Genomic DNA, 12300 nt, shown 5'->3' on the forward strand with positions numbered 1-12300 from the left:
GACATGTACACCAAGGTCCCTCTGATCCTCCGTACTTCCTAGGGTCTTACCATTCATTGTGTATTCCCTTACCGTGTTAGTCCTCCCAAAATGCTTCACCTCACAATTCTCAGGATTAAATTCCATTTACCACTGCTCTGCCCATCTTACCAGCCCATTTATATCATCCTATAATCTAAGGCTTTCCTCCTCACTATTTAGGAGACCACCAATTTTCATGTCATCTGCAAACTTACTGATCATCCCTCCTATATTCACGTCTAAATCATTAATGTACATGGCAAACAGCAAGAGTCCCAGCACCGATCCCTGCTGTACACCACTCGTCACAGGCTTCCAATCGCAAAAACAGTCTTCGACCATCAACCTCCGCCTCCTGCCACTAAGCCAATTTTGGGTTCAATTTGCCAAATTGCCCTGGATTCCATGGGCTCTTACCTTCTTCACCATTCTCCCATGCAGGACCTTGTCAAAAGCCTCACTGAAGTCCATGTAGACTATATCCACTGCATTACCCTCATCTACACAACTAGTCACCTCCTCAAAAAATTCAATCAAATTTGTTGGACATGATCTCTTCCTGACAAAGCCATGCTGACTATCCCTGATTAATCCCTGCCTCTCCAAGTGGAGATTAATCCTCAGAATTTTTCCAATAGTTCCCTACCACTGATGTTAAGACTCACTGGCCTGCAATTATGTGGTTTATCCCTACTACCCTTCTTGAATAATGGTACCAAAACTCGCTGTCCTCCAGTCCTGTGGCACCTCTCCTGTGGCCAGAGAGGGTTTGAAAATTAGTGTCAGAGCTCCCTGCAATCTCCTCTCTTGCCTCAAATAGCAGCCTGGAATACATCTCATCTGGACCTGGGGATTTATCCACTTTTATGCCCGCTAAAACCTCCTCCCTTTTCTTGCTAATTTGTTCAAGTATATCACAGTTCCCCTCCTTGATTTCTAAACCTCCATCATTCTTCTCTTAAGTGAACACAGATGAAAAGTAATCATTCAAAACCTCACCTACGTCCTCTGGCTCCATGCACAGATTGCCACTTTGGTCCCTAATGGGCCATGCTCTTTCCCAGGTTATGGTAGATCATGGTAGAACAAAGATGTGTGTGCCACTGATACAACCGACCCAGCTTTACTTTTTTTTGGATTTTGATCAAATCTTAAGACAATATGGCCATACGGGCTTTTAACTGAATCTATTTGATAATAATAGTTAGAGTACATAAAAATATGTTTTACCTTTAGAGCTTTCTCTTTTCCTAGGCTGGTCACGTTTACTTGTTGAGGAGTCACGTCGGGAATATTTATAATCTGACCGAGAACCAGCTGAAACAGAATTTATTGTTGCAAAAAATTCTTAGCACCTTGAATGTTAAAATAAAGTAGATTGTTCATGTACTGGTAACACAGTTTTGATTGAGGGACCGGTTTCTCCAATTAAAACGTGAAGAGCAAAGTTGTCATCTTTGGCCCCCATCACAAACCTATCCTCCATCTGCCAAAACTTTCAGTTCATCATAAACTCTGTTCCTCATGTCCTACCCTATATCAAATGTTACTTACCCGTCTCGATGAACTGACTAACTTTTCCTGGCTCCAGGTCTTTTCAATTTAAAAATTCTTATCCTTACTTTTACACTCGCTACAACTTCATTCCTCCATCTCTCTTCCTTTAAAATCCAGATTTTCAACTAAACGCTTGGTCACCGTTCATTTTGGCTTAGTTTGGCCTTTTGCTTCGCAAGTGTCTCAGGATGCATTCCATGTTAAAGGCACTATATAAGTGCACCTTAATTGCTGTAAACCCGGTGATTATTAGGGCAGATTAAGGGATATATAGATTGGATGCTAGGTATGGTAACATTCAGAGGAATATCAGAATGTGCAAGCAAGGAGCCATCAGCTGAAATGTTTTGGCGGTATACCAAACTTCACAATCCATTTGCCCTATTTTGCCGTACATGTCCTCAGCAGCATACAAAACAAAGAAGCTTAAGGAGAGAGTTCCAGCATGTAGAACACGATGGCTGAAGGTTCTCCTGCTAATGGTAGGGCAGAGGGAGGTAGAAAATTGAATTGCAGGGATAGGGCAAGGAGCTGAGCCAGAGAATTAACACTGTGATATAGGGCTGGAGCAGATTATGAAGTTAGGTTGGAGAGAGGGCAAGAAGGTGTGCAAAAGTGAAGTCAAGTATTTCAATATCAAAACATCAATGGATAGAGGCCAGCGCTAGCTCGTGAAGGGATAGGTGATGCATGTCCAAGCTTTGCCCAGGGTGAAATACAGCCACTTAATTCAGTGGACTTTGTGTAATGTTTAACTAGGGAAGCTGGTGGCTGAAAAACAAGATTTGCAGTGGAATAAACATGGATGAAAGTTTCAGCAGTATGGAGATTACATAGGGAATACAGTAGGCACTGTGGAGTTGATGAATGGTTATTGAGTATGGCTGATAGTCATGCTTTCTGATGACAGTATTAAGTTGGGCAACTCTCTCTCCTGTATTCAAAGTTGCCTACAGAAAAGTTCTATTTTCAACTCCTTTAAGTTTTCTCTTCCTCTCTGGCTCTTGAAGATTTTATGCCTTTTTCCTCCCTGGATTTCTTCATGTTTATGCTATTTGTACTTGTTTTGTGATTTTTCTGTTGCCTTGTAGATACTTTGTTACTTTCTATTGCAATGGGAGAATGAGCAGGATCTGCACGTCAAAGGAGCAGGCTGTGTGAATGAGGAAAAATGACCAAGACAGATGCATGACTGCAGGCAACAAATATTGTTCATCAACAATCAAACTAGAGGTACAGAAACTCTGGGCCCAAGGTTAGGAGGTGATGAACAGATTTTTTTTTTGTAAATATAAATAGGCTCAAAATGCACAGACTAAGGAATAGGTCGCCCAACGTAGCAGAAATTAGCCATGTTGCATTATGGTGGTGCTCTTACACCTCGAGTTACTCCTATACAAATAGCTGTTTTTTCAAAAAACAAGCACAAGTCCCCAGAGAAAATGTAGTTACCATCAGTATTCATCTTTAGAGATATTACCTCCTTTAAGGACTTATATTAAATATACAATTTTTAAAAATACACATTGATAAGCACCTCACAATTTTTACTCCACATGCTTGGCCACATGTTGTTAAACAGAAGATTATGCATTATGAATAGAGTATAAATCAAAACATTTAGCATTTTTAATTTAGTAAATATATTTTATCTCTATAAAAGCAGTAGAGCCAGCAGGTAAACGGTCTACTTCCAAGCCTGAGCCTGTATTGGTTTGCAACAGTTTCTAACAAATGTGAAAACACACCTACCTAGCTGGATTCCTCAGATTACCACTCCAGCTATGATAGGGAACTTACAGCACAACAAGCTACAGAAGCATGCTCCACTTTGTGATTAAACTGAATTTTGATTTTGAGACAGGGGAATATTAAAATGCTATAGACAAACATACCTTTCGAAGAACTTGTTCTGCTGGATGGTTTAGAACTTGTACTAACGGAAGACCTTTTTGTTCTCGTATCTGGAGAGCGAGGGGTTTCTGTGTAAATGCTCTGGTCTTGGTCAAAACTGCTGTATTCCATGTCTTGCAGCTGACTTTCTATAATTAAAAAAAGAATCCATTTGTTCAGTAATTAAAACTGTGTCAAAAAAACACACCAAATAAAATTTGACAAATTCAAATAGTATCACTTAGCAGATCAAATGGAAAGAACAGCTCTGGTTTTCTAAATTCTCCAGTACATTTTGTATGGGAGAGTTTGGCTTGAGGATCATACTTGTTTACCAGCACATGACAAACTGCTTGTTAAAGAGCTTCTCCATATAACTGGGAAGCTGCCTTGGCTTCTACACACCATGTTGGAACTAGGCACTAATACAAAAGCAAAATACTGCGATGCTGGAAATCTGAATCACGGGGATGAAACTATCATTCTGTTTTTCACTCCACAGATGCTGCCTGACCTGCTGAATATTTTCATCATTTTCTGTTTTTATTTCTGATGGAACCAATGCTAGCTAATTTCACAATGCAGATGTAAAAATAATTAATGTGCAAATATTGTATTTACTGTCTGTACTCCTGCCATTCTCTTCTAGATGATCATTAGCCATTATACACAGAAGGTAAAGCATCAGTGAAATGAGGAACACTTCTATACACACAAAAGGTGGTACAAGTTAGGAGCTCTTCCACAAATGACAACTAATGGTGAATAAATTGCTAATTTTAAATCTGAGATTAATATAGGAGGGGCAGGTGGGAAAGTGGAGTTGATGCTGCAGACCAGACATGATCATATTGAATGGCGGAGGAGGCGCGAAGGGCCGTATAGTATACTCCTGGTCCTATTTCTTATGTTATGTTATTTTAGAAGGTTTTTTAAAAACCAAGGATATTAGGCAAATGGAGTTAGCTCACAGATCAGCCATGATGTCACTGAATAAGCTCGAGGGGCTAAATGGCCCTAGTCCTGTTGTGTTCATACAGGAACAGGAGCTGCATCAAGCTCAATTATTTCACTTAAGTTTGTAATATGTATTAAATGCTAAATCATTTGGTACATGTATAACTGAGTTGAGTCATGAGAATTAAAGTAACTTTGTTAAAGGAACATACAGACACTTCCATATCGTTTACTAAGTTTCCTATTGTCTAAACTAAGAGTAGCGAATGCTGGTGCTTTACCATCTTCAGATGCAATCTTTGCAACAGCTATCCTCTCGCTAAGTGCAGGTCCATCATAATCTCGGATAACCTGGAATTTAAAGAAATTTCACTTTGAAGAGAAAACATTGTTAGCAAATTCTGCTCTATTAAAATATTAATTTAGTGTATTTAAGATTGATGTTCAAGTAGTTTTTCTTCTGTAAAGTTTATTATTTCTATAGAGAACGGTACTTCTTTCAATAGTTCAATGCACAGAAACATTCTCTCAATGACATGTGCCTTTCACCATAAGATTATGTAGTCCTGGGGAAACCATATATTCAGCCCAAAGGTAAACTATAATGACCTTTTGGATTGGCAGAGTCTCACATGACCTCTACTCCCACATGCAGTAAGATACCAGGATTGGTGGCATTACTATAGCTGGTTGTCAAACAAAACTAAATTAAAACCAACTGCTAAAACCTGTAAGCCATTACCTAGAGAAGCTGAGGGAACAATGGGGTAGAATTGTAATGTGGAGGATGAATCACCTTGTATTTATATAGCACCTATAACATAGCAAAACGTCCCAAGACGCTTCACAGGACCATTAGCAAACAAAAAGAGACTTGAGCTACATAAAGAGCTATTAAGACGGATGATCAAAAATTTGCCAAAGAAATCAATTTTAGGGGATGAAAGGAAGAGAAGGCATGAGGTTTAGGGAGGGATTTCCAAAGCTCAGAGCTTTGTCAGCTGAAGGTCACCAATGGTGCAGTGGTTAAAATCAGGGAAGCTTATGAGGGCAGAATTGGGGGAGTACAGCTATCTTAGAGGGTTGTAAGGCTGGAGAAGATTACATCATTAGGGAGGGGCAAAACCATGGAAGGATTTGAAAACAGGCATGAGAACTTTGAAATTGAGGCGTTACTTAACTGGGAGCCAATGTAGGTCAGTGGACACAGGGGTGATGGGTGATTGGGACTTGGTGCCAGTAAGGATTCGGGCAGCAGAATGTTAGGTAATCTCAAATTTACAGGGGATAGAATTTTGGGAGGCCAGCTAGGAGTGTGTTGGAATAGTCAAGTTTAGAGGTAACAAAGGCATAGATGAGGGTTTCAGCAGATGAACTGAGTCAAAGGTAGAGTCGAGCGACTTTACGGAGGTGGAAAATAGCGGTCTTAGTGATAGCGCGGACATGGGTTGTAAGCTTGTCTCAAGATCAAATATGACATTAATGTTGAAAACAATTTTGTTCAGCCTCTCACAGTTGTCAGAAGGGAAATGGAGTCAGTGATTAGGGAATGGAATTCGTGGTGGGGACTAATTCTTATTTAGTTTCTTCTCATCTAGTATTGGATGTCAAACAAGAAATCTGACAATTTAGGGACAGTGGAAGGGTTGAGAGAAACATAATTTGAAGGATGAATACAATTCCATATTGGAAATAGAGTATGTCATGTCATCTAGTGGCAGATGTTGGTCAGTGCAGGTAGCAGCTGAAGTCCTGACTACCTGCACCAACCAATGTCTGCCACTAGATGGAGTCCAGGACTTCAGTGCAAATTCAGCAAAAGAGCCATGAGCAGAGCAGCAAGAACAGACCCTGGGGACTAAGGTAAGAAGAGGGCGAGAGGCGAGGGTGGGGTGGAGCCAAGGCCAGACAGCGAGTAAGAGAGACTAATGGCAAGAACAGAAGCACAGCAGGAAAGGTTATGTGAGCAGGCAGGCCACAGAAGAGGAAGTCTGTGGCAAGCAACATTAAGGTGAAACTAGCAACATTAAATAGATATACTGACACTACTTTATTAACGGCGTTAAAGTGAAACAACATTAAGTGAGGCAACATTAAGCGAGGACTTTATGGTTTTTTTCTGGAATTTTAGTTGTTTTAAATTAATTACTGTAGCTGTCATCTGGATGCGTATCGCCAATGTACACACATAGAGGCACACATATTTATGTGGCAGATGCATCTTGCAATACCAGCATCTGAAGGAATTATGTTCAGGTGTGTGCTTAAAAGTTCTGGAACTCCTTCCTTAATATGTTCCGATCAATGTACAATAATAATTTTAAGTAATTGAAAAATGTGTCCTTTTTTTTAATGCCATGAGACAAGTCATAAAAAGCCTTTGCAAGAACAGGTGGAGCTTAAATTGAAACAACTTTCAGCTGAAACTGAAGATATGTCCTAAAAATCATTTGGTCAGAATCCCAGAAGTTTCAGCTCAGAAGGCAGCACTCACCTCAGTGAAGCGGCACCAGTGAAACACCACACTAAACCTAACAGCAAATAAGGAAAACAAATACTAGAGATTCACACAGGTTTTCAGTTTGTTTTCACTAAAGTTAGCATGCCCTTACAAAGGTGTGACAACATGTTTCATCAGGTACCAGGAATGGAATATTTAAATTGGCTGGAAAATTGTAACGGGTGACAATGCTACAGAGGACATGGAGAAAATGTAGACAAGACTGTTGAACTATGACTCTATCTACAAGTTAGGAGTCCTGTAAAAAGAATTTGGTAAATGGCTCTCTCAGCCTGCATCAAGTTCTAGGCTGCCACTGCTACAGATTCCCTTAGTTGCTCTTCATTGGTCCATCTTGCACCTGTTGGTGCCCCCCCGATGTGCTTTCTTCAGGTCTTCCTTTTTGTATGTAGCACACAACAATCCTTGAAACCTTAGTGAGAATATATTGCATGATGTCCCAGGTCCATTAAAGTACTGCTGAGACATATATTCAATGACAACTCCGACTGATGTCAGTATCTCATAACTATTCTTGACTGGTGTCTTGGGATACCACGCATTTGAGGGTAGCCCTGCTCAAAGGAGCTTCCCCAAGACCCACCTTTGTGGATCAAATAGGGGTGGGACAGTGGATTGCTTTAAAAACTCATCATGACAGCTGGCAAAGCACTGATTTGCAAATCAGATGATAAGGAAACTGGACAGAGTGGATACAAAGAGAATGTTTCCTCCTGTGGGTTAAGAGCATAATTAGAGGCTATCAATTTAAAATAGCCACCATGAAATCCAATAGGGAATTTAGAAGAAACTTCTTTACCCAAGGAGTGCGGAAGGGAGTGGTTGTAGTGAATAGCATAGATGCATTTATGGGGAAGCTAGAAAAGCATCTGAGGGAGAAAGGAATAGATGGTCACAATGGTAGATTTAGAGGAGGAAAGATGGAGGGCTTGAATGGAACATAAACACTGGCATGGACTGGTTGGGCTGAATGGCCTGTTTTCATAATCCTCCTGTTGATATAGGTAGTGGCAATGTGAATGACAGAAAATAGTGCCCTAAGTAGTATTATCTGTAACTCCCAGACTTCTGGAATTTTGCGAATCTATAAAATTGCCTAGTTGTCTTATGCTGGCTGGGAAGGAGACAAAATTGCTTGCTCAAGCAAACAATAGTTAACTGAACAAAAACAAAAATACCTGGAAAAACTCAGCAGGTCTGACAGCACCTGCGGAGAAGGATACAGTTGACGTTTCGAGTCCGTATGACCCTTCATCAGAACTAAGGAAATAGAGAAATGGGGTGAAATATAAGCTGGTAGAGGGGAGTGGGACAGGTAGAGCTCGATAGGGGGCCAGTGATAGGTGAAGGCAAAGAAGAGATTGCTAAAGATGTCACAGACAAAAGGGTGTTGACGGTGGTGATATTATCTAAGGAATGTGCTAATGGGGACATTAAGGGTAGCAAGCAGGATAGGCTAGTGGCAGATGGCCCTAGTGGGGGTGGGGTGGGGGGAAGGGATCGAAATGGGCTAAAAGGTGGAGATAAAACAATAGATTGAAATAAATTTAAAAATAGGTGGGAAAAGAAACATATATTTGTAAAAAAATTTATAAATTATTGGAAAAAGGGGGATCGGAAAGGGGGTGGGGATGGAGGAGAGAGTTCACGATCTGAAATTGTTGAACTCAATATTAAGTCCGGAAGGCTGTAAGGTGCCTAGTCGGAAGATGAGGTGCTGTTCCTCCAGTTTGCATTGAGCTTACTTGACCTATGTTGCTTATGCTCCCCATTGGAAGCCTGAAACGGTCAACATAAATGTCAAGCACCTGTAATACTGTGCCTGCAAAGAAATTTGCTGCAGATCCACTTGGAACTTCTGGCATAATTCTGTCATGATCTCCATTATAAATCACAGCCCAGGAAGTACTGGACCCCTGACAAGTGTCTATACTTTTGCTGTAGAGGTGCCATCAAGTGGGTGTATATCTCCATTGGCACTCCTCCTTTCCTGTCAAATAGCAAATTATTGAGGAAACTAACTGTGTAAACCACTGGAGCTGTTAGAGCAATGAAAATAGCATCACAATTATTGCTACAAAAGCTGCTGAAAATCTAAGTGACTACAAGGGGGAAAGAGCCAGAAAAAAAATGCAGGATAAGCTTGGAATCAGTCCATTAAATCTTCTTACTGGCCCTTTTAAATTGACTTCGGTATACAGCGCAATCCCAAGCAACCTTGGAAAACCATTTCATATGGGTGGGTACACCTCAGCCGATGCTGTGGGAATATGGGTTCACACTACCCTTGTACGCCAATGTATTGGTCTGTTTGTGGGATCAACACAAGTTAAATCAGCTTTGCCTAAGGCAAGGATGAGATGAGGAATATGTGCAGGCCATCATCCATATCTTGAGGATATTAAGTGGAACATATAACCATGGTAACAGGATGGTTAAGAAGTTGAGAAGGACTAAGTGGACCATCATGTCTCCATGTTGATATATTCAATGTCACTTTTGTGTGTAGAGCTCAGAAGAAGAGCTGGTATAAGAGTTTTGAGTGAATCACTATGTTGTAGTCATACTGGATTGCAGAGTATGATTTACCCATGTACTCATGATGAATTGTGTAACATGAACTAATTAAAGACCTGATTCTGTGGTTGTTGCAATTGATGTCTCCGTACTCTGGTATTTAAAGTAATGAAATGAAACTGAAAGCAGCCTCAACAAAAGAACACCAGAAAGTGCTTAAATGTTTGCAAACATCTTCAGCCAAAAGTGCTAAGAAATGGACTGGCCGCATCCCAGGTCACCAGCATCAAATGTGCTACTGTCCAGCCAATTTACTCGAAGTGACAGCAAGCGGATGACTGAATATGGCAAAGTGAAGTCTTCATGCATATGACATCTTGCAGCATTACAAATCTAAGTCCAAGTTGGACAGCGAAGACATACCACTGCGTTGTTAGTTGGATTGCCCTGAATCCTGTGGCAAATTTTTGTAGGCCTCATTCATTCACAATGTGGTGAGCAGTCTGATCCGGGTGACCACAGTCTCACGTTGAGCTGTCTTTGAAATTCCGTTTGTGGAGGTGTAATGACCTTGCATGGAGAGTGCGGATCCTGTTGAGTGTAGACCACAATTTGAGGGATGTTGAAGCTTGGAAGTTCTGCTGTCAGATCACTTGCTAGAACTTTGTTGGCATCAGCCCAAATTTGCCAGCTTTGTGAAAACCTGCACTGCTCAAAGCATTCACAGAGGTCCAGAAAGGTTGTGTGATTTTAGTTTCATATTTGGTGGGTTCTGACAGTCTTCATGCATTGGCAGTTCTAGGATGGCTTCAATGAGGTCAAACTCTTCCAGTGTTTCTGCCTTATGGTGCACATCAGGAGGTGGGATAGACACAACTGGAATCCATTGTACTGATGTATATTTCTGTGGTTAGAGCAGTCTATAGGCCCTGACAATATCCCAATTATAGTGCTGAAAACCTGTACGCCAGAACTAGCTATCTCAACTCCATAAGTCAGGTCATTCCAATGCAGCATCTACTCAACAAAAAAAAAAGGACAAATTTAATTCAACTCATTGGCAAAGTGATGGAAAGGGTTATTAATAGTGCCATTAAACAGCACCTAGATACCAATAACCTGCTTGCTAAAACTGTGTTTTGGTTCTATTGTAAGCATTCTGCATCAGGCTTCATCACGGCCTCGATCCAGACATGAACACACAATCTAAAGGGCAGGCAAGATTAACTGCCCAAGACATCAAGGAGCCCTACAGGACTTAGGTACAAAATAAATCTTTGTGAAAACTATCCAGTTAAAATAAAGATGGTCTTGGTTGCTGGAGGCAAATCATCACATTCTTTTTTTTTCAATTAAAAAAAAAATTCATTTACAGGATGTGGGCATCATAGGTTAGGCTAGTATTTATTGCCCTCCGTAATTGCCCTTGAGAAGGTAGGTAGTGATGAGCTGCCTTCTTGCACCGCTGCAGTACATGTAGTAGTAAAAGTACACCCATGGTGCTGTTAGGGAGGGAGTTCCAGGATTTTGACCCAGCGACAGTGAAGGAATGGTGATATATTTCCAAGTCAGGATGGTGAGTGGCTTGGAGGGAAACTTCCAGGTGGTGATGTTCCCATGTATCTGCTGACCTAGTCCTCCTAAATGGTAGCGGTTGTGGGTTTGGGAGGTGCTGTCTAAGGAGCCTTGGTGAGTTTTTGCCGTGCATCTTGTAGATGGCACACACTGCTTTGTCCTGGATGGTATCAAGCTTCTCGAGTGTTGTGGGAGCTGCGCTCGTCCAGGCAAGTGGAGAGTATTCCACCACACTCCTGACTTGTAGATAGTGGACAGGCTTTGGTGAGTCAGGAGGTGAGTTACTCGCCGCAGGTTTCCTAGCCTCTGACCAGCTCTTGTGGTCACAGTTTTATGTGGTTAGTCCAGTTTAGTTTTTGGTCAATGGTAACCCCACAGGATGTTGATAGTGGGGGATTCAGTGATGGTAATGCCATTGGATGTCAAGGGGCGATGGTTAGATTCTCTCTTGTTGGAGATGGTCATTGCCTGGCACTTGTGTGGTGCAAATGTTATTTGCCACTTGTCAGCCCAAGCCTGGATATTGTCCAGATCTGCTGCATTTGGACATGGACTGCTTCAGTATCTGAGGAGTCACGAATGGTATGAACATTGTGCAGTCATCAGCGAACATCCCCACGTCTGACCTTATGATGGAAGGAAGGTCATTGATGAAGCAGCTGAAGATGGTTGGGCCTAGGACACTACCCTGAGAAACTCCTGCAGCGATGTCCTGGAATTGACATGATTGACCTCCAACAACCACAACCATTTTCCTTTGTGCTAGGTATGACTCCAACCAGAGGAGAGTTCCCCCCCACAATTCCCACTGACTCCAGTTTTGCAAGGGCATCCCAACTATTTTCATTTAATTCATCAATGATCTTCCTTCCACCAGAAGGTCACCAGGGACTTTTTCCTAATGATTCCATTGCGTTTATTTCCATTCACAACTCTTCAATATGAAGCAGCTCATGCCAGCCTATTTGCAGGGCTTGGACAACACCCACACGGATGATTGGCAGGTAACATCACACCACACATTAATGCCAGACAATAACAGTATGCGACATGAAAAGACCCAACTACTTTCCCCAACCTTCACAAAAACTACAATGACCAAGTTCCTCACCAACATCCTACACCAACACCACTAACCAGAAACTTAACTAGACCAGGTACATCAGCACAGAATACAGGCTGTGTACACTGCACAAGTGGCTCACTTCCTGAACCCTCAAAACTCCTCCAGGACCCACAAGGCTCAAGTCAGGAGCTTG

General features: G+C 41.5%; 1 protein-coding gene across 3 annotated transcripts in view; it reads right to left on the reverse strand.

Annotated features, from left to right (window-relative positions):
- The window catches only part of LOC144678782 (uncharacterized), a 116280-nt gene that overhangs the window by 39164 nt on the left and 64816 nt on the right, over positions 1-12300 (reverse strand). For all 3 annotated transcript variants that reach the window (XM_078538687.1, XM_078538685.1, XM_078538686.1), the window contains exons 15-17: positions 4710-4779; positions 3474-3620; positions 1252-1338 (exon numbers count right to left, since the gene is read on the reverse strand). In XM_078538687.1, coding sequence (XP_078394813.1) covers positions 1252-1338; positions 3474-3620; positions 4710-4779 — 304 coding nt within the window. The remainder of the gene's footprint in view (positions 1-1251; positions 1339-3473; positions 3621-4709; positions 4780-12300) is intronic.

The sequence above is a fragment of the Cetorhinus maximus genome, chromosome 3 (assembly GCF_964194155.1).
Source record: "Cetorhinus maximus chromosome 3, sCetMax3.hap1.1, whole genome shotgun sequence".
In the NCBI taxonomy this organism is placed as follows: Eukaryota; Metazoa; Chordata; class Chondrichthyes; order Lamniformes; family Cetorhinidae; genus Cetorhinus; species Cetorhinus maximus.